Source organism: Eumetopias jubatus, unplaced genomic scaffold, assembly GCF_037043125.1.
Source record: "Eumetopias jubatus isolate StellerSeaLion01/CBP00866 unplaced genomic scaffold, mEumJub1_p1.0 scaffold_14, whole genome shotgun sequence".
NCBI classification, from domain to species: Eukaryota; Metazoa; Chordata; class Mammalia; order Carnivora; family Otariidae; genus Eumetopias; species Eumetopias jubatus.
Window position 1 is genome coordinate 40,633,855 of NW_028274820.1, and position 22,690 is coordinate 40,656,544.

The window sequence follows — 22,690 nt, forward strand, 5'->3', positions numbered from 1 at the left end:
TTTTTGTTTATAACAAGTGTAATTGTGGGAGAAAAATAGATGTGGAGACATGCTCAGAGATGAAATGGCAGAAAAATAGATGAAATTTAAACTCTTTTCTCCACCTCCCTTTCTTATTATACATAATGTCCCTTAACTCTCTTAAGATCATATGCAGCATTAACTGTTTTGTCCAAGAGGGATGAAAAGTAGAATAGTTTAACAATCTGGTTTATTTCAAGAAAGGCGTTTTGAAAGCCTGTATGTTGACCACAGGTACTATATACATATATATATATATATATATATATATATATATATATAAAACACCCTGGATGTAGGCAGTACTCTGGGCTCTGTTACATACAGATAACAAATCTATATATGTGTATATATATACATATATATATATGTTATAACATATGAGAAAACAGGATATGATGTATATGCAGAATTTTCTGTAATAAAGTGATTTTATAGCCTGTGGGCAGAATTACTTGAATATGACTCATATTTTAGGATATATGATTTTGCAAAAGTTGCTTTGGCTGCTCTGCGGCTGCTACAACTTCTTTCTAGGTTGCTATCATCATTCCTAAATTGTGAAGTGTTGTTATGCTCATATTTCTACTATTGTAGTGGCAGGTCAGCCTGGTTTTCATTTTTGTATCATTGCTCTTACTTTTCTAAGTGATATTACAGACTATAGAAATGTCTGTAGCTATAGGCCAGTCTGGTCTATTGTCTGGAGTCTCGACAGGCTATAGAAAAATCTCTGTGCCAATAATAGGCCAAACGATTTGTAGGGTTGTTTATCCCTACAAATTCACTACCCGGCAAAAAAAGATATACTATTTTATTGAGAGTAGGTAATATTATATAATCTTCTAGCCCTTTCCTGAATGGCCGAAAAATCAGGATAGGCTTGTACATTTAACAGTTCTTTCTGTATGGTTTCGTCATAAACAAAGGCATCTATAGCTCAGAAAAACTCAGACTTAACAAGATAATTTTGTCTTAACTATGGTTTGTTTTTTTCCCCTAAGTACTTTTGTAAGGTATTTACAAATTTAGTTCGTATTTATTTCTGGGGAAAGGTAAAGGGGAGAGGCTCTTTCCTCTTTGCTCATCTATATAACCTATTTTAAATCTCTCAAGGCGAACTCTGTGTAGAGTCTCCATGTACATAAAGGGAAGCGGAGCTTAGCTGAAGCCCACTTCCGAGAGATGGTAGCTCACTTCGTGGGCAAGTGCCGCCATTATTGTAATTACTGCTGTCTCGTTCACCAGCCTAGGACTGACAGAGCATAGCTGTACTTAGAGGAGAAGGCGCCCTCTAAAGAGTGCCTCCTCAGCCTTCCGAATCACCTGAACTGCAGAAAGCCAGCCAGAGTGCCTTCACAGCAAGCTGGCCCCATTTAGAATTGGAGGTCAAATCTAAGACTGGTGCATGGCTGACGAGAGGGAAGGGGTTTGAGCAGGAAGTGATTTAAAAAGGAGAAAATATAAAAGAAAAAAGATGGCCTTGAGGATCAAATTGCCAGGAGACTGTGCTACCATTATCTGTATTCAGAATTGGTCCTCTGGTCCCAATTAAAACTGAACCCCTCACCAGGGTCATGCTGGCCTTTGGATGGAAAATCTTGCTTTATGGAACCCTCTAGGAAAGAAGATGAAACAGTTTTAAATAAGCCTAATAACACAATCTGTACAAGAAAGTAAATGGTAGTTTTTAGAGTATACTTTGTTGATCCATTTTCTTTGAGACCGCAGTACACTGAAGAGGTGTCTGTCTGTGGGAAGAGACCTCACGTTCATTTGTCCCTGGTTGATTTGAGGAGAGAGGAGGGGGCAGCAGGTTCTCTCTCCCCAGGGTCCTATTCCAGGAGTGAGGCTGGCTTCATGGTTGTGTCAGCTGCGCCATCTCACAGGCCCGGGGCATAGAGGATCCCTGAGCTTCCTTTATTGCTTGGCTGTCACTGTCTTGCAACTGGTAAGAACTTTTTCAACAAGGCACCCCATATTTTCATTTTGCTACTTGCGAGAGAAGTAGCCAGTCTTGCCACAAGAGTATTGCTCTTAATCCCACTCATGATGCAAATCAGAAATGAGAAATGATGGCCTTGACCCTAGACCATTAGGAAAAAGGAGAAATCTTTAGAAATGTGGTCATATGTAGTACATGCTGTGGGATCTTCTTATCTATGTCTTGAGACTATCTAAAAATGTTGCAAGTGTGGGGCGCCTAGGTGGCTCCGTTGGTTAAGCACCAGACTCTTGATTTCAGCTCAGGTCATGAACTCAGGGTCATGAGATCAAGCCCCGTATCTGGCTCCACGCTGGGCATGGAGGCTGCTTAAGATTCTCTCTCTCTCCCTCTCCCTCTGCCCTTCCCCACCTCCCTCTCTAAAAGAAAGGAAGGAAGGGAGGGAGGAGAAAGGGAGGGAGGGGAAAAGAAGGAAGTATGGCAAAAAAAGAAAAAAAAGGTTGAATGGGAATAGCAATGGCTGTAGATTATAAACATCATGAGGCCCATAGAAATAGAGCTGAAACCATACTGGCTCTTCTCATTCACCTCCCCATACCCTTGTTTTGATCATATCGTAAATTTAACCGAAGGTATAATAGAGTTTTGGGAAAGATCTCTATGATGCCTACTACAGTTGGAGAGGAGAGGGATAGCCTTTCTCTGTCACTCAGTTGCCACACCATCCTTGAGAATTCCCTGATAAGAGACTTCTGTGACTGCCAGTGGAGAGGTCCCCACTCAAGTCCAGGTAGACATGCTTCCTGTGGGACCTGGCACTCAACCAGGAGAACACTACAGAAAGGGACTCTGGCGTCACAGGTTGTTAACGGTCGTCTGCCTCATCTCCCGTCCCAGCTGAGGCTGCAGCTGCTGCAGGGAGTCCCAGCACCGTGCCCCCATGATCATGCCCTCCTCTATTATGTACATTTATCCGCCATGACTTTTAAGATGATGGCAGAGAGCAGTGGCCTGAATCCAGATTTACTGATGCAATTTATTCTGAACTTCTGAAGGGGTAAACAGAGGATTGTGTAGGAGTTCACTGAAATCACCAGATTGAGTGTGTCCATCCCCCACCCCCAACCCCTTTTTTCCTTTTTGTTGCATTTAAATGGCAAAGGCATGAGTCATATGTTGGGGCCTGTGACTAATGAGGTAAAATATAAAACAGCAATGTTTCCAGGTAGGCCACATGATGCTTTGTTTATATAGCACACATTTTTGGTTATTTGATTTCAGCATTGTATCTGGAAAATATACTGTACACATTTATTTTCACGGATAGGGGTCTATTTTCTTTGCGAAGCAGGTGCTTAACTTCCATTAGCATAAGTGGAAGTTGTGTGAATTCAATGGAAGACAGAGAAGACGCCTTTTATTATTTGGCTATAATTTTTATTCTATTTGTGTATCTTAAAAGTTATTAAAATAGACAGTGGTTGCACAAACCATTGAAATTTTCTAAGATGTAAATTTAAAGATGAAGCCAACTCTTGAATAAGTTTTGAGGATCTTTCTCTTCACACTGTGGGATGCAGTCTGTTTGCTGTGGAGCTGTACGATCCTGTTCAATTAACTGAAACATGGATAAGATAACCAGTCATAAGTTAACCACAAATATAACCTGAAAACGGTGAGTGTATGCTGCTTCAGAATGCACTCGTAGAGAGCGGTTAATCATTGTTGGACTTTTTAAATGATGTGTGAACACACATATTGTAAAGAATTAAAAATAAGAATTACTCACCACCATGGCCTCTTTACTGAATAGCAAGCTTTTCTATATATATATATATATATATATATATATATATATATACACACATACACACACATATATATATATATGGAGCTGATTTTAATAGCACATGGGCCAGTGAGTATAGAATTATTCACATGTCCTGATGATTGATAGTCAGCCTATCTACCTGTCTGTCTTGCAGATGTGTTTTATAGAAAGCCCGTTGCTATTGTTAATGCTTCAGTGCTGTCACACAGATGGGCTGTCATAAATACCCCTAACAACTATGTTTGCTGCTTATCTGAATTAGTTAGAATGCTGTTTGCAGCTCCAGTTTTGAAAAGAAGCAGTTTATCTTCCACCTCCTGTTATTTCTTTTTCCATTAACCTCTTCCAGGGAAGATTTTGTTTTCAGTTGTGATAAATACACATAAGTTTCAAATCCCTGATTACATTTCCACAGGAGTCAAATGATAAAATTCCAAAATCATTTTCAGCATACAGTAGAACTTGGAAAAGAAAATGGCAACTTAAAAACGACTTGGGGAGATGAATAAATCTGAGCACCCTTAGCTTTATTGGTTTGGTGTCCCACTCGCTAATTGCCTAAGAAAGCATGCATTCATCTTCACCGGGTAACCCTCAACTGTGGCAGCATTTCAGATCACATGGTTCATATAACTGCTTGGGGGCTAAGAGAAGAGCAGTCATTTTATTACAGATTTCAATAAATACAGTAAACTTGACATTTGTTACCGTATTAAAAGGGTCTTGAAAAATTCTTGACAGGAAAAATGCAGGTGAATACAAGAGATCACACATACCTGCTAAAAAGGTACAGCATGATTTAAATGTTCACCTGAGTGTATTTTAGAGCTGAAATGAAAAATTAGGATGACAGTTTATTTGGGATCCCAACGGGAAAAATGGCCTACGGTGATACACTTCAGAATGGTGGTCCAGGTGTCATGTACAAGGACCCTTAAAAAGTGCCTCCAGCAGTTTTCTTAGGCAAGCTAGCAGACGGATAGAAGAAAGCGATTTGATGAGCCATCTCTCCTGTACTTTAAAGAGCAGTTCAATATAGAGGAATCTGATAAACTGGAAGTGCTGGGAGTTCAAAAGAATTTGAGTGACACAAAATAAATACAACACGTTTCTGGTTTTTAAGTGGATTACACTTAGGCAATAATCGTTTGCCTTGTGGAACTCCTTCATGTTTGCAGTAGGACAGGAACTGCATCCATTTTCCAGGAGAAGTCGGTGCCGTGAATATAAGTCATCCCCCCTCCATGGGGAAGGGGTGTGCAGAACACAAAATGCGAAGTTACACTGAGATTTGGGGGTTAGTTCAAATGAGAGTCCCTTAATGAAAAAGAACTGGATGTGAAATCAGTTCACTTAATTGTTGTGCTTTGGGAAGGCCATCAGCCCCCGCTGAGGACGAACCTGATAGCATGGCCGGGCTGCGGCAGCGTCCAGAAGGGAGAGCGGGGCTGGACTCAGCTTCCCCAAGTCCAGTTAGAATCACCCCAAACACTGGTGTTTAAGTGAGTGTGGCCACAAGTTGCTCGATTCTTGAAGGTCTTTGCAAGTCCTGGCTTTATTCTTCAGTGGATAAACAATATTATTTCCTTTAGCGGATGCCAAACACTTCTTGGAAAAGAGAAGACTTTGGCATAAATTACTCTGTGGTGCCAAACATCCAGATAAAAACTGCAAATCCAAATACATAGTTCTGTCGATAATATCTAGATATTTGATGACACTGAAACAAAGCATTGGGATTTTTCAATGGGACTTTTCAGTTTTTACCTGAATTTTTATTGCCATAGCCACAACACTATGCAGTGGAGTAAAAAAGCACAAAGGTATATGTGTATGCACAGATTTGGGGTGCTAATATAATTACCTAAAATAAGCTACTTTGAAGTAATAATCCATTTCCTTGTCATAATAAATTACATGTATTTGAAATAAAATAATTTGGTTAAAATGTATGATTGTAATTTTAGTATTAACTTGATGTCTTCTAGGAAAAGTGCTTAATTTAAAAGAGAAAAAGAAAAAGCACTATTAATTCCAATTAATGTTATAATTACTCATCTTATAGTGAATGTAGTAGCAGTGGCTTTCAGTTTGATAATTATATATGTAAAAGATCATAATTAAGCTGATTATTATATAAATAGTGTGCTTATTCAGGTGCATGAGTTTATAAAAATGAATTTATAGGATTAATATCTTTTCAAGCCACTTTTTTTTCTGGATTGATAAGAAAATACTTCTGACTTTTATGTATTACGGAGAAGTTGATTCAATGAAAAGAAAACCCTAATATCTAATTTTATAAAAACCAAATTAATGTGTGCATAGTAATTTGCAATATTCAATGAAATTCATATATTCCCATTTTGGTGATAAATGGCCTATCAATATAAACCTTCTGAAGCAAGTACCAGTTTGTATAATTAATCATCTTTATGATTCTTCTGTGATTTCAAACTGTCATCTTCAATAGCAGTTTGGATTTTGAAGCAGTCATTAATTATAGTGTTAAAATTTTTTTATGGCTGACAAAATTGTGTTTAGTTTTAGAATTTCAAAACTGCTAAATTTTATCTTGAAAAATTACTGCTTAGAACAGTAGCCTCAAATCACAGCTTAGACCAGCCGAGCGTGAAGCTGCTCCAATCATCTGTGAGGCTGGATTAACACTGGCCTGTATGGGAGTGGAGGGCTGTTTGTTTCTTACAGGAGTGTGTGTGCTCCTCTTGGTATATCTAAAAGATGATATGAAATCAAGTATCTGCTTCTGCGTGTTTACGTGCAAATATTTATATGCTATATAGGTTGGACTTGCAAAGTGAGGAAGTGAATGAATCATTCTATTCTAATTTCAAAGAAGGTTTGCATGAATTTCTGAGAATGTCAGCTATCAGAACATCTTCTACATTTTAAAGCATGAATTATTTATCATTTAGGAAATATCAAAGCTTAACCTTGTTGAAGAAATTTTGCACTCTTACTTTTTTAGGATGGCAGATAAAACATATCAGTGGTCCATTCCCTAAGATCTTTCTCCTCGTGGCCAGACAATAGTTTCACAACATTTAAATGAAGTATTTTATTTTTTATTTATCTTAGCATTAAGGACCCATAGGTAAAAAGTGAACATCTTCTGGTTGCCTAAAAAGCAGCCACCCTTTTGATTTAGAAAATTTTTTTTTTTTTTTAGTTTGGCAGCCCTCCTTAGGTTAATCATATTCCTCAGTAAGGTTTTTCTAATGTTTAGAGTGCCATGTCCACAGAAACATTCAAAAAGTAGATACTTAGCGAATGTCTATTTGAACAGGATAACCTCGCCCAGCACAGTGCCCGGCACAGAAAAGGCGCTCTATCAATATTTGGGGGAATTGATGTCTCATTATGGGAAAGTTGAAGGTTAAGGGAAAGCTGAATCTTGTGAAGCATTCACAATGCAGCCTCCGAGTTGGCTACAGACTGATGGACAGGAAAAAATAATCCATTTAAGTATATTTGCACAGAGAGGGATATATAGAAAATACATTTGGAAAAGAAGCCTCGTCCTTCTTCCCCGCTCCCTAGCCCAGTCCCTCTCACCGCTCCTGTGCTTCTAGAAGTGAGCAACTGGCCACTAGTGTAATGAAAGCCTAACAGTTGATTCAAATAGTTGTCAAACCACTGGAAAAATGCTTCCTTTTCACTGTGCTTTTTTTGGACACTACAGATATGGTAAATCATGAACTACATTATAAAAATACCTCTTTTATGCCCAAATATTCAGTAGGAGGGAATGACATTTCTTTTATTACCTTGGTAAATGTTTTTAAGGTGTTTAGCAATAAGCTTTCTTTTTGTCAAAACTGCTTAGATGCAGTGGTCGCTAGGAATTTACTAGAAAACCTACAGTTAATAGTATCAGGAGGGGAAGGGATATAGGTTTGGTCAGCTAATATGACAGAGCAGCTTGGGAGCAAGCAGATGCTTTGTCGTTCCCCTGTCATTTTCTTGATCTGTTATGGAAAAAGAGTGGTAATTGAAGTTTACTAAGTTTATTTTCCATGATTGCCCATCAGCCAATGTTTTTAGCACTTTTTCCAGCTTTTGGGCAGAGGAATAGATCGGTCCAAATAATAATAATGATAAAAAAATAACGCTTAAGAGGTTTCTCAAGAAAAAAGGATGATGAGATTTTAATACAAATGTGAACAAGGTCATCGGTAGGCCTTAGTAAATTAACTCTTCCTTTTTTAGCTGTGGTTCTTTTTTCCCTCTGCAGGTAGAAACTCCAGAATTTTGTTGTGCTTCCTATAATGTTAAATTTTAACACGGGGAACACTTTTTTAAAGATAGTATTTAAAATAAATTATTTCCTTCGATGGTTGCTGGCTATTGAAATTGATATAGACCTACCTTTTTAGTATTTACTTTTGATTTTATGTCTTACCTTTATTTCTTTCCTTAATTGGGTGGTAATGGATTTTTTTTTTTTTAAAGTGGTGTTCTAACAAACATGCTATAAAAGTCAACCACTCATTTACAGATACTAGAAAGAGAACTTTGGCAGAGAGATCGCAAGCCTCACGGGTGGATAAGGGGTCCCTTAGATAAGATTTTATGATAAAGTAGGTTCTTTCTTAACCAAAAATAGTCGGATCTCGTCAGACTACTATAGTAGTTTGCATGCCGCTAAATTTCACAGAAATTTTATCCTACTGACTGGGAATGGCAGATGCTACAGAATGGGGACTAATGTAACTTCTACCCTCCGGCCTTCCCTAAAAGTGCTATAAATGCTAAGTTACCACACAGCATGTCTTTTTGTGGTAGAACACTGCAGCGTACTTACCCTCTGAATACTGCACTCTGGCTTGGAATTTTGGTCCGTGGTTTCATCCATTGTTACCAGTGATGCTAGACTCCCCCACGAGTTAAACACAGTGGAGCTTGTATTTATGTGAAGCAAGTAAGCTTGCTCGTCCCAGCGGCTGTTTCATTGCTTATTACCTCCCACTTTGCTTCCATCTGTGTGTGTGGCAGAGGGAATTGTCCGAAGAAATATCGGCTTCCTCTGAACACAAATGTGTATTTGTATACCAGTAAGTCCACAGTGTCCTGAAGTGGGATGCCATTAAGAATCGCACTTTTAAAAAAACCTTTTAGGGCTTACAGGGGTTTAGCAGTCGTTCTGTGGAAACCTGCATTCGCTTCCACGGTTTCTGTAGATGCATTAACGACAACAAACATCAATGCATATTAAAGTGAAAAGGTAATTTGTAAGATATCTTTTTCATAGAAAACTTTAATTTTTTAGGTGAATACAGGAGGTAAGTTGCCATGTATGTGTTCAGCATCACTGGGTAACATAATTGTCCCAGACTTTTTTTGTAATGACTCCGTTTAATTAAAAGATTACGAAGATGCTGATGAAACACACATCCACGGAATACTTATCCTGAAACCTGGAGTCCTATCCATTTTAATTTGTTTGCCATGCTTAATGTATCGGTGAAACCAAACTGAAATCATGGAATAGTTTTCTGTCTTAATTGTCCAAGATTTTTTTTTTAATTAACCTATCTTTATATAAGCAATGCCTGAAACAGATATTTTTACCATAAAAAATTCAGCTTTGGGCTGGTAGGAGTTACTGCAGCTTTTTAAAATCAAATGCTAGGTACTATAAACCCTTTAAAATTACTAACAAATGAGGGAGGCTTGACTGGGGACTGTTCAAAATTGTTAGCCATGTACTTATAAAAAGGGACACGTGAGTGATATTTGTGTATTAAACCCCGGTTATAAAAAGTCATTTGATTTTTATAACAGCATGTTCAGTGGTTACAAAGCCGTAGGACCTTGAGCTAAAAAAGTAGAATCTCACTGTAGAAAGTGCCCTACCAAGGAAACAGGGAACACTGTACTGGCAAAAGGTAAATATGCATGGATCTGTAGACATACACGTGTAGGCCTGTATTTATAAGGAATAATTATACTTTAAATTTGATTTTTTTAAATGAGCAATAAAAAGTCCTCTGACAGAATTTTTCTTGGGATCTGAAAGAACCGTTTCCCCATACCCAGCTCATGAAATTTGGCTAGTATTAGAAGTATGATTACTTAGGAAATTATTTGGGTGCGTTTTCAAGAAGTCAAATGTAACAAAAATATGGAATATTTCTAAAAAAAAATGCAGCTCTATAGAGGTGAAAAGGAGAAAATGGGAAGAAAGAAAAGGAAAGAAACCAAAATAACAAAAATAATGGAGGAGAAGGGAATAAGCATTAAGGAAAAATAAGAAAAAAACATTTCCGCAGCATTTATAATGTGCCAGGCACTCTGCTAGTAAGCCCATTTTATATATATATATATATATATATATATATATATTTTTTTTTTGGTGGGGGGAGTCTTATTTACTATATACAGCAATCCTAGGAGATGGGTCTCAAAATTCCTTTCTCACAAATGGAGAAATTAAGATCAGAGACGTTAAAATATCAATTTCATAAGCACGCACAGCAAATAAGTGCAGAGTAGGGAAAAGAAACTGCCATCTGGCCAGTATTGGAGGTGGAAAAAGTTAACCCTGGCTCCATTCTCAAAACTTAGTCATTCTGCAATCTCTGTCTCCCTTTAAGTGCATGAGAAGTGCAGGCCAGCCACGCGGCAGTTAGGCCAACTAGTTATTTGGGGAACGGGCTGGGGCAGGATCCAGGGGCCCCCTCCCGTCCATTCAGGCAGGGAGGGGGCAGGTCCATGCAGCCTCAGAAGTAGAGAGGAGGGAACTAAAATGATCCATTTTCATAAATTTTTCCACAACTTCTGCACTTTTGCTTTTTATTTTTGACCTCTTACCTCCCAAGGATCCTAGAAGATTAAATGTAGTCTTTAGAATCTTTTAGCAGGTGATTCAGAGCACATTACCTGGCAGCCATCCTGCTGTGGTGAAATGCTGGCATTTCACGAAGGGCGAGGCTCCTGGGTGCCCCACACTAACGCTGGGGGCTTATGTGCTCTTCAGCAAGTCATCGAACTCCCCGTTCTTTTCCCTGTTAAAAGAGGTCTGTGCCTTGTTCCTGAATGTCCTGACATGGTAAACATCAGAATTAATTTTTTTTAAGAAAACGAGAACCACAAAAATGCTATCGAATTGATGTGTGTGCCACTTATAGAGATCGTTTTTAGGAACATGTTCAATCTGAGTGACACTTTAAAGAAAAAGAATGCATGACTATTCCATGATGAACTCATAGTATTTTCTTCCCTTAGATTACCTTTCTCATCCTCTTCACATCTCTTTTGATAAATGGGTCAAACACCATCATCCCCATTTTACAATTGAGGCAATGAGAGGTTAAGTGCCCGACCGTTGCCAGTAACCAAGATGAGAACAGGACTTAAGTCTCCTGTCCAAATCTGAGCTTCATTTTACCTCCTCCTTAGGGCCAAATTGCTACTTCAGAAACTACCTTTGTCCTTAGTTCCCCTGGCTGTAAAAATAGGGTCATATCATTTCAGTAACAGGCCATCACTCTTAGAACTAAGATTGTACTATCTCAGGAATCAGAGCCCTGAGTGCTTGTGGCATAAAAATGCTTTATACACTTAGCAAAAAATTAGAACTTTTCTAATGGGTGGGGGGGAGGGGCTTGAACTGGCTTGTTGATGCACCTTGTCTACGAAGCAGTGGGAAAATCTGAATCATCCCTGACCTAGGATGTGGACTTTGGCAGATGAATCTGAAGGCAGAAAATGTTTCCAGATCCATTCTGATTCAGTACAATACTGGACAAGTTTTAGAAGTCCTTCTTTATGGCATTCCCTTGCTATCACTATGGGCTATTTCCTTCACAGTGCTTCTATTTTTTAATCAATGGAAATTACTCATCACGATTAAAAACTTGTGTGATTATTTTTCCTATCGCGAAATGGAAATTGTTGGAAAATTATTCTGAACTACTTTGCTCTACATTTAGCCTTTAATGTCTTGATAGAAACGTAAGGAGATGCTGAAGCCGTGTCATTAACGTGTCATTTGCTTCCCTGTTACTTGCCTGACACACAACCCACACCGAGAAGTGTTGCACTTGTCACTGTAAGATCAGTTTTAGGCTATTCATGTTTGGAATGTCGGTGAAGTGAAAAAAAAAAATAATGAACGAATACCTATGACAGTATTCACATATTTTGGCCTAAGAAAACATCATTTTTGCCTGTTTTTCAATGGTCATCGTATGCCAAAATTATTCACTGCTGTCTCTTTAATCCCTCGCACAGGGCCAGGCATATAGTGGGTACTCAGTCCCTGCCAAATGAATACATTGGTGTGCTAGGAAGAGGAACACGAGAGCAGTCTTATTCTTTAACTAAGAAACATGGACAAAGAATTTTCCTACTTCATGATTAAGGTATTACTGGATTAGAAGTCTCCGCAAGAAAGTCTCAGATGAATTTGTGCTCATGAGCCTCCTTTCCAGCCATTTCCAATCAGAGAAAAACAGGTGGGAAAAGTCACGAGTGCCAAGGATAAGAAGGACGCTTCTGCCCAAACGGAGGCTCTGCACAGCCGCCGATGTAAAAGGAAAGGAGTGGTCGTCTTGTTTGTTAGGACGCCTGTTTGATCTTACCTCCCAAGTAACACAGATGCCAAAAATTATTACTTTGGGTGTGGAAACCGCCTGTGAATACAAATTCACACATTCAAGCTAAGATTATACTTAAAGTGCTTCCTGATGGTGATACTTAATTCTAAAAATGGGGCAGTGTGCAGTCCACCTTCTAAATCTAACGTTACAATCATCTTGGGTTATTTTTATAGCCAACTAAATGAGAAAGTGTAATAGGATGAGGTAGGTAAATTTAAGTTTCTAGAAGCAATTGTGTTTTCATTGTGTTCTACCCTGGAATGTGTTTTGTTGTGGTTTTGTTTGTGAACCAAAGCAAACTAACATTTCTGTGAAGTTTATGGTATTCTAGAGAGGAAAATTCTTGGTAGAATGTTTTTTTTTAACTTCTAATATTTCCAACCTAAATGAAACTTTCACAGATCAAAAAGAGTACAAGACATGTTAGAATACTAGGAGCTCTTCTGTGAGGGGAAGGCCAGGTGTTGGTATTATAGTACTATTATTCCCATCCCCATGGAAAAGGTCAAGTGTAGTTCCACTCTAGGGTACTTTTGTTTCTTCATTAGAAACATTTAAATTTAACAGAATTCATTTTTGAAAAGTTAGATGTACAACTTAAATGTCGTAAAGGGTACTCAATTCTGTCCCCAACTGTACCTGGGCACACATTCAAACCGTAACGTTTCCTCATCTTTATTAGTATCATTTCTTAACAGTCTTGCCATTACTACTGCATGAAAACTCTAAAATATATTTACCTGTTTTCTTGTTTGAGTATATAGTTCCTATATGTTGCTATCAATAAAACATTACCAATGGAATCATATGCCAATTTAAACTTATACCACTTCAGGGGCGCCTGGGTGGCTCATTCGGTTGGGCATCTGCCTTTGGCTCAGGTCATGACCTCAGGGTCCTGGGATCGAGCCCCACGTCGAGCTTCTTGCTCATCGGGGGGCCTGCTTCTCCCTCTCCCTCTGCCTGCCACTCTGCCTGCTTGTGTGTGCGCGCTCTCTCACTCTGTCAAATAAATAAATAAAATCTTTAAAAATAACCTTATACCACTTCAACAATAATGCAGTGTTATGTTTAGGAGCCAAGCTTCTAGAGTACTATACTGTATCCCATATTGTGTAATGTATTATTAGGAAGGCCTGCTTTTTCCCCAGTACTTCAAGTTCTGTGAAATTATGAGGTGCTTTAGTTATAGCTTGATTCTCACCTCATATGAGAAAAAGTTATGTTACCATGGTTGGCTTTGTGTCTCGCTAGGCTTTAGTGCTGTGGTTCTTTTTGGAAGGACTTGGGTCAGGAGTTGGAGAAGAGAAAAAAATAGTGGACCTGTTTGTTCTTTCATTTAAATATGATACCAACCCTTTGCTGCTTGTGCTTTTTGTTAGCTCTTTTGTAGCATTTATTTTGGAGGCCTCATCTCCCCGGTGCAGTATTTTCTAAAACTGAAAAGAAAAATGAAGAATGGTAGAACCTAGGAAAAGAGCTCAAAGTAGGGAAAATGGACTGAGGGAAGGGGTAACTGTCATTCAATCCTATTGTGAATTTATGTCATTGCCTAAGGGGAAATTTGGATTCATTTCAATAACTAGGGAAGTAGTTAACCATTCAAAAACTCATTCAAACGACCAAATGAGAATTCTTATTGGTACTGCATTTCTCAAAATAAGTAGGCCTTACTCCCCCATCTGTAGATCATTTCCAAAATTGTATTACTGAAACGCTTAAACCTTAGTACTTAGAACACTGATGGCAGGATATACGTCGTCGACTGATGATGCCATCCTCCAAGAAGCTGTCTTAGACATTATCTGAGAGTATCATCCCCTGTAGTAAAAATTTAAAGTTCCATTTGGCTCTATACAAAGTGGGTAATTTTTCAGCTGTAAAAGTGGTCACAAAGCTTTATTTGCTTCCTCTTTATTTTCAAAAATGTATATGGAGATGAATGTTATTACTGTTTATAGAATAGGTGCAGCACTAGGTACCTACAGATGGGTTACCCCATCTTATAGGGCAGGCCTCCAAGAAAATCACCGTACAGCCTAAATCAATTTTATTCTCTATAAAAGCCATTCAGACTTCTACTTGATTCTGCTTCTCATCTTCAAGTAATTCTCTTTTCCATTGCAAGCATTTGCATGGTTATCTTTAAGCAATTTATTTTTGGATGCTTTGTAAAGAAATTCCTGTCCTTTAAATCAGCTAACAAAATTCATACATGTAATTTGTATCGGGTGGGGTTAATTTTCCCCTCATTGAATTGTGCATAGAAGAAGATAGATAGTATTTGGGAAATTTTATACCCCCCCCCCCCCCACCTTTTTGGCGGATAGGTACAGCATACTGGCTAGGGATGCAGATCCTGGAGCTAGAGAACACTGGCATTGATATTTGCTAGCTGTGCGATCTGAGTCAGATGATTTGGTCTTTCTGTGCTCTGATTTCTTCTTCCGTAAGATGGAAATACTAATATTACCCTACATAGATAGGGTTGTTGTTAGGAATGAGTTAATACATGTAAAGGACTTAGAACTCTTGGTAAGATCTTGCTGAAAAAGCCAAATCATTATTTCATAGTAAGATTTCTTTGTATATGTAAACTAGACTTTTGCCATGCATATTAGCACATTAGCCAGACTTTAAAAAAGGACCAGTAGCCTGGGCTTAAAAAGGCAATACCACAGTTATTTCAAAATCCTAGTCAGTTGTGCAGTTTTTATTTGCTGTGTTCACTTTAACTCTGGTCTCCTTAGGATGAATTTTCATGACTGAAAGTGCTTTAACTGACTACTGGTATAGTTTACATGAGTTTTTTAAAGTTTTATAAACTCCACGAGTGATTTTTCTTCTGCGAGTGACATTACTCTCAGTTTAAGACTGACACTTCCGGGCTGACGGAGGGAAGAAGATCTGGTCTCTTTCATATTCCAAGAGAAACAGCCGCCTCGGGAGAAGCTGTCAGGCAGGCTTCAAGGCTTTCTGGCCCGTGAGACACTTGCTCACCAGTTTCCATTAATCTGCTTTGCAGCTTGCGGTGCCCCACAATGACGAGTGGACCCGCTTTGCCAGGACCCTCGTGGAGATTCGTGCTAACAGAGCTGACAGTGAGGAGGAAGGCACCGTTGAGTTATCTGCCTAGTGGAAACGAACCACCCTACCCCAGCCCCGACCTTCGCCTTCTAGAACTCGGCTCTGCCGTCGTCGATCCCACTTGCATTCAGCGTCCACTCAGCATCAGTGTTGCGTGACCTTTCGGGTGTCCTATTGTGCTGGCTTTGCTCCAAGTATTCCAAATGTATCCCACCCCGCTTTCCACTGACCTGCCATTCACCAGAGCCTTTCTATCTTTGTATTTCTGTCTCAAAAATTGGGGGGGGGGTGTAGGCTTTACGGGTTTAGTTGTTGCCTTTTAACTACTTAGTAGCTGTATTTAATAGCTGGAAACCTCTGGTTAAATTTGTTCTTACATGCACTTCTGGCATAGTCCTATTAAATCCATATGAAGCCAGATATGATTAGGTGCAGATGTGGTGTGCTTCATGATATGGTACAGGGCCAAAGACTTGAGATGTGGTGTTTTACATGGTGACTCACATTATGGATGGATTTACTAGAAGAACATTGCTGCTCCTTATTTATTGTGGTGTGCTGCATGGAACATATTTATTTGAAAGCATTAAAATAAATGATCCTAGAGCATGTGCATAATGAGAGGACCGTATTGTCTCTCTGCTGCTGTTGAGGTTACATTAAGTTCCAAATAACAATTACAGTATGCCGGTTCTACTGAGGACAAGAAGTCTTTAGAGGTTTGCTGCAGTGAGCGGAATGAATTTTAATGCCTATTACTTCTAGGTACTTTAACAATATTTCAAGTGTAGTTGACCATTGATACTTGTCATTCAAGCTAACACAGTCCAACAAAAATCTATGGTTCCTGAATATGACACCAGTATTGCCAATAAAATGTTCCAAACCAGGTCTGCACCAGCGTGGATAAATCCTTTGCTTGGGGAAAGCCTGACTGGAATTTTGCTATGACAAGAGGGTGGGGGAGATACGTTAAGGCCATGTTAAAGATTGATAATGAACTAACAAACAGGCAGCCAGCCTGGTTGGACTTAAACCAAGACTCTGGTTTTATTTTTACGAGGGAAAGTGTGTGGTTTTTTGGAAAGCTTTCCCTTATCTCCTTCACCAGAGCCACTCTTTGCCCAAAGACGGTCTCAAATGTTGGAGTAAGGAAAACAGGTTAAGGTGAACAGATACCAAATGTTCTGCACATTTCTTCCAATTTTTAAAAAATTTACACCAGAAAATTGTTTATTGCTATTGGACTAGGCAATATGTCTATAAACAATTTTAATAGAAAATTTTCTAAAAAGTCATTTCATGCCTCGAGAGAATTCAAATAAATAGTGGTTGAGTCATGAAAAACATCTGAAGACAGACTTCTAGCTTTTCAGGAAGAGAATCTCCATGGTGCTTTGGTGGTAGGGACTCCTTTAACTGTGAGATTTCTTTTAAAAATAATGGCATGCTTTTGTTCTAAGTGCCCTATGGTATATAGATATTGAAATTCTTTGAAGGCAGGAATTAAATTTTTGAAGATAAAATATGAGGGTCTTCAATAGGTTTAAAAGCAATCCAATAAAAGTACCAGGGGAAAAAAAGTTTCTCAAGCTTACACTAAAGGACCAAGAATAAATCAATAATCCATGAGTTGCTATTACAGACCAAACTCTCCATGATTCCATGAGTAAAGACCGAATGGTGAAAAGGCCAGAGCCTCCTGTAGTAAGCACATGAAACATTACATGAGTTTATATACATACACATCCCACTGTGGTAGCTAGTCTCCAAAACAGTCTTGTGTAGAGACTCCATGTGGAGTCTGGGCTGACCTGGTATAAATGATGGCATATGGGGGAAGTGATGCTGTGTGGGGTCCAGGACATGGTTATGAGAAGACTTACAGCTTCCTTTTGGTCTCTGAGCACATTCACTCTTTGTCCCTAAGTAAGTCAAGAAGTACAACCATCTGTGTAAGAGGTAAAACCATCCCGAGACCTCCAGGCCACACATGGGCCCAAGGTGACTGTGCAGTGGCCATGTGGCTAGAGAGATACCCAGCCAGTCCGCAGCCGTCTCATGTCCTGGATGGAATGTGGTGGTCATGAAAATTTGCCTCTCTCATCTCCTACTGCTGACGGCACACCTAACAGCCCCAGCTGCTCTGCTTTGAGATCCATCACCATGTTTGACCAAGGCCATGCTTTCCACTGGCTGCTCGCAGCATGGGCAGATACTGAGGCAGGCCTGTTCTTGGGAGATGTGAGACTTCTCTGAGAGGTGACTGGCTCAAGGGACTCCCTGTCAGCATTGCTAAAACTTTCTAGAACTGTACTGCAATCTAAAACTAACCATTCTTCCTTCCCTTCCTCCCTCCCTCCCTCCATTCTTTCCCTTTCTCTCAGGGTCAGACCAACATCTGATGGTTCTCCCAGCCTAATCTGTCTGGAGAAGACATGCTGGGCCTCATAAGAGAGTAAAGAGACTGACTAATCACCAAGAGAGTTGCAAGAATAAACAAATACTGGGACACCTGTGTGGCTCAGTCGGTTAAGCGCCCGCCTTCGGCTTGGGTCATGATCCCGGGGTCCTGGGATCAAGTCCCGCATTGGGCTCCCTGCTCGATGAGCAGCCTGCTTCTCCCTTTGCCTTCCGCTCCCCCTGTTTGTGCTTTCTCTGATGAATAAATAAATCTTAAAAAAAAAAAATTAACAAGTACCATTAGGGGCCAGGGAAGCAGCACTGAGATTGGACTTGTAGGGATTTAAGGGAGCCAGAATGTAAGACGGGATATGCAAGAATTCACTAACTTTGGGCCACTTCTTTGGGATATGCGATTTTATACTCTGGCAAGGACTCCAGGGGATAGGGTGGTTGATACAGTCGTTCTTAGAAGTCTGGAAAAGCCATAGCCTACACTTAAGTGAAAATGTGTGAGTTGCCCTGACTGATAGTACAGATAGGAATAAAGAGATTGAAGGAAGTAGATGTTAGAATAGAAATATTAAGTAAAGCTGGAAGACACATCCAAGTGTTACATTATATAGTAGGGCCCAGAGCACACACCCTTCACCAACACCATCAGCAATGAGCTAGTGAGAGAAACGTAAGTATCTCCAGGGATTTTAGTCGTGGCCTTCTTTGCAGGCCAGGGCTGACGGCAGGAGACACAGTCACAAAGCAGAGCTTGGTAGTATCTGTGGGGATGATGACACCCTGGAGTAACAGTGACCAGGTGGCAGCAGTTAACCCCCAGAAACCAGGAAGCCACAATTACCATAATGGCCAGCTACATCAGAGGAGCAGCAAAGGAGGCTTTACACATTCATAGAACGTAGCATCCTAAGGGCAAAACAGGCAGCTCAAATGGTGGTTAACATCTGTAACTGAAAACATAAAAGCAAGAATGGAGGAGCAAAAAAAAAAAAGACAAGAAATGAAAAAATTGGGAGCAAGTGGCTCAAGGCAGTTACCTCAATAGAAAATCATGCTTCTCTGCTCATTACCCAGACCGGAGCCAATTTTTTGGTCTAGAACCCATTGACTGAAGAGGTATCTCGCCCAACAGGAAGGATACATGGCAAACATATTGTGATGATTTCTTCAGTCCTTCCCAAAGGGACCTATGGCCATTTATTCAGGTCAATGTATAATGCAGAAAGAAAAATCAGGTACTTGGAGACCTAGTGGATACAGGGTCTAGGTTCACAATGAAACCCAAAGCCGTATCATAGTCCCTCAGTTAGAATGGTAACTTAGAGTGACTAGGTAAGATAATAAAGCCCTCTAGGTCACAAAGGGCTCCCTGGGTCTATGGACACATACAGTGACCATTTCCCCAATCCTGACTGTTCAATTGGAACTGACATACTTGGCATGGTGTCCCTGGCCTCTGGGGTAAGAGCTATACAGAAGGGAAGGCCAAGTGGAGGTCTCTGAAACTGCCATACGCCCATCTCCTCCTACCAAGATGGTAAATAAAAAACAATATTACATCTCAGGGTAGGGCGGGGAGGATGGCAGACGTTAGTGATATTCTTAGAGTCCTAGAAGATGCAGAGTGGTGGTCCCTAGAATGTATCCATTTAAGACACCAGTCTGGCCCCTTCATAAGTTAGATGGATCTTGGAGAATAACTGAAGAGTTCTGCAAGCTCAACCAAGCAGGAGCTCTTATCAAAGCTGCTATGTCATATGTCACATCTTTCCTGGAACAGATTAATAAGGCCTCTGGCACATGGTAGGTGGCTGATTGATGAATGCATTATTTTCTATTCCAACTATATAAGATTAGAAACACTTTGTACTTATGTGGGAAAGAGCACAATATTTATTTACACTTCTGTCTCAGGGCTGTTAACTTATCCTCCACCATATTCTAAATAGGTCTGGACTTGCCTGAACATCCACAGAACATTATATCAACCCATTACATCAATGGCATCACACTGATTAGGCAGCATAAAGAGTTAACTAATGCACCAGAAGTCCAGTAAGGTTTATATACTCCAAAGGGTGGGAGATAGATTCAAGGAAGATTTGAGAACATGCTACTTCATTGGAATTTTTAGGTACATGCTGGGATATCCCTTCCCAAGTGAAAAAGTGCTGGAGCTTAGAACTCCCAACACAAGGAAGCACAGCCTGGAAGGCCTCTCTAGGTTCTGAAGGCAACACACTCCACGTCTTAGAATACTCAGTTCTACCAGGTGGCATGCAAGGCATTGGGTGGGGCTCAGAATGAGAAAGGACTTTGCAGTAGATCTGAACTGCAGTGCAAGGAGCTCTACCAGGCCATTCAACCAACAGATGCTATGGTATTAGAAGCGTCACCGGTGGGAAAAGATATGACAACTTATGGCAAGCCCCAGTAGGGAAATTGTAATAGTGGCCCATGAGGTTCCAAAGGAAAGTTGAGCAATCTGAAGCGAAGAATTATGTGACTTTTGAGAAATAGTGCCTGACATGTGACTGGGTCATGGAAGAAGTAGAGCTCTTCACCATGAAGATATGAAGATACTAGACATCCAAATAGCCCAGCGAGTCCTGGCAGCCTTACCAAGTTATAAAGTTAGAAAGATCCAGAAGAAACCTCTTCCATAAGATGGAAATTGTGCATCCAGGATGTACATCTGAGCAGAACCAGAGGGCATGAGTAAGCTGCATGAGCAAGGCAGCCAGAAGCCCAATGTCACCCAACAGGATTTCACCAGCATCCCTTTCCCGTGCTTCATATATGGTCATACGTGGGGAGGGTGGGTTCTGTAGGACTGGCTGAAAAAAAGAGAAAAAGTTCCGAGCTTGGTTTACATATGGGTTGGCTCAGTTTGTGGGTGAAAGTTAAGAATGGGTGACAGCTACATTACAGCCGTATTTAAGGGTGGCCTCAGAAGACAGTAAAGAGGGAAAAACTTTCCAAAAGACAGAGCTGTAAGGTACGCACATAGTCATCCACTCTGTGTGGAAAGACAAGGGGCCAGGAGTAAGTACATATACATACACTGCCCTAGGCCAAGCCATCATCTGTCTCATGAATTCTTGCAAGGATCTCCTGACCTCCCAGCTTCCACCTTCGACCTCTTCAGTCTCTTCCCGATATAGCCGCTTAAATGACACTGTTACAACACTGAACTCCTCAGCTTAAAGCACACCAATGGCTTAAGTCATGGGGATATAAAGTATAGCATAGGCAATATAGTAATATTTTAATAACTTTGTATGGTGACAGATGATGACTACACTTATTGTGGTGAGCTTTTTATAATGCATTAAATGTCAAATTACTACGCTGAACACCTGAAACTAATCTGACATGGTAGGTCAACTCAACTTCAATAAACACAACCGAACCAAACCAAAACACATGAAAGGCTCTCACCTCATTTGGAGTAAAGGCAAAATCCTGATAGTGGCCCACAGGCCCTGTATGATTTGACTTTCACTTCCTGTCTGATCTTCTATCGAGTTACTTAATCTTCGCTAATCTACTCCCATTTCTCCTACCTCACTCTTCCTTTGACACGCCACGCACCTCCACCCATAGGGCCTTTGTCACTGTTTCTTCTGTCCAGAATGCAGAAAGCACTGAGTTTATAAACCCTTATGCACATATTTCAAAATTTGACACTTTCATATAATTAAGGTCATTCCTCTGAATTTTCCAACTAACCTTTTATCTGTGAAAGTAACAGGCTCTCTAACTGCTTACCATCAACCTCAATAAGAAGTCATAGTTTAAAATAGCAACAACAGCAACTGAAGATGAGCTTAAAAGCATCTGACGCTCCCAATGAGAGCATTGAGAGGGAGAATTAAAAATTATATGTAAAATTAAAGTGAGAAAAAGTGTAAGTTTTTGTATTTATATTGAGGTGTAATTCACATACGATAAAATGCACAGATAGGAAGTGTTTGGTTCAACAAATTTTAACAATTCTGTACACTTACATAACCAGCAGACAAAACAAGATCCAGAACGTTTTAATAAGGAGGGAAATACTCCTGTGGCCCTTTCTAGCAATCACTGTTTTGATTTCTGTCAACGCAGATTAGTTGTGTCTGTTCCATTCTTTAACTTCATAGAAGTGAAATCACACAGCAGGCCTGATTGTTATGTCTCGGGTTATTTTGCTTGACATAATTTTTTTGACATTTGTCCATGTGCTGAATATTTTAGTAATATGTCCCTTTTTATTGCTGACTGGTATTCCATTTTCTGATTATTCTGTATTTATTCATTCACCAGTTACTGAACATTAGTGTGTAACTTTCTAAGAATATTCAAAAGCGTTCTGCAAAGTGGTTGTACCATCTAGCATTTCCACCAACAAAGCATCTGAGTTCCAAGTTGCTCCACAGCTGTTCCAGTATCTAGTATTGTTGGTCTATTTCATTTGGACCATCTTGGGGAGTATGTAACAGTATCTAGCTGTGGGTTGTTTGCCTATACTTGATGACTAGTGGTTTTGAGCACCTTTTCATGTGCTTATTGGCCATTCTTACATGTCACATTACACCTTTTTCTGTAAAAAAGCTGCTCAAATATTTTGGCCATTTTTAAGAACTGGATTTTCTTTTTATTATTGAGAGTTCTTTATATAACCTATATATAAATCCTTTGTCAGTGTTACAAATATTTTTCCCAGTCTAGGACTTGGAACTTCATTCCCTTAAAATATTGTGATATGAAGAAATGTTAAAT

At 39.7% G+C, this 22,690-nt stretch overlaps 1 protein-coding gene across 5 annotated transcripts in view; it reads left to right on the forward strand.

Annotated features, from left to right (window-relative positions):
• Window positions 1-15,778, forward strand: part of DYNC1I1 (dynein cytoplasmic 1 intermediate chain 1) — a 272,515-nt gene extending 256,737 nt beyond the window's left edge. For all 5 annotated transcript variants that reach the window (XM_088018701.1, XM_028118650.1, XM_028118661.1 and 2 more), the window contains one exon: window positions 15,447-15,778. In XM_088018701.1, coding sequence (XP_087874827.1) covers window positions 15,447-15,557 — 111 coding nt within the window. In that variant the 3' untranslated portion in view covers window positions 15,558-15,778. The remainder of the gene's footprint in view (window positions 1-15,446) is intronic.
• The last annotated feature ends 6,912 nt before the right edge of the window (window positions 15,779-22,690 follow it).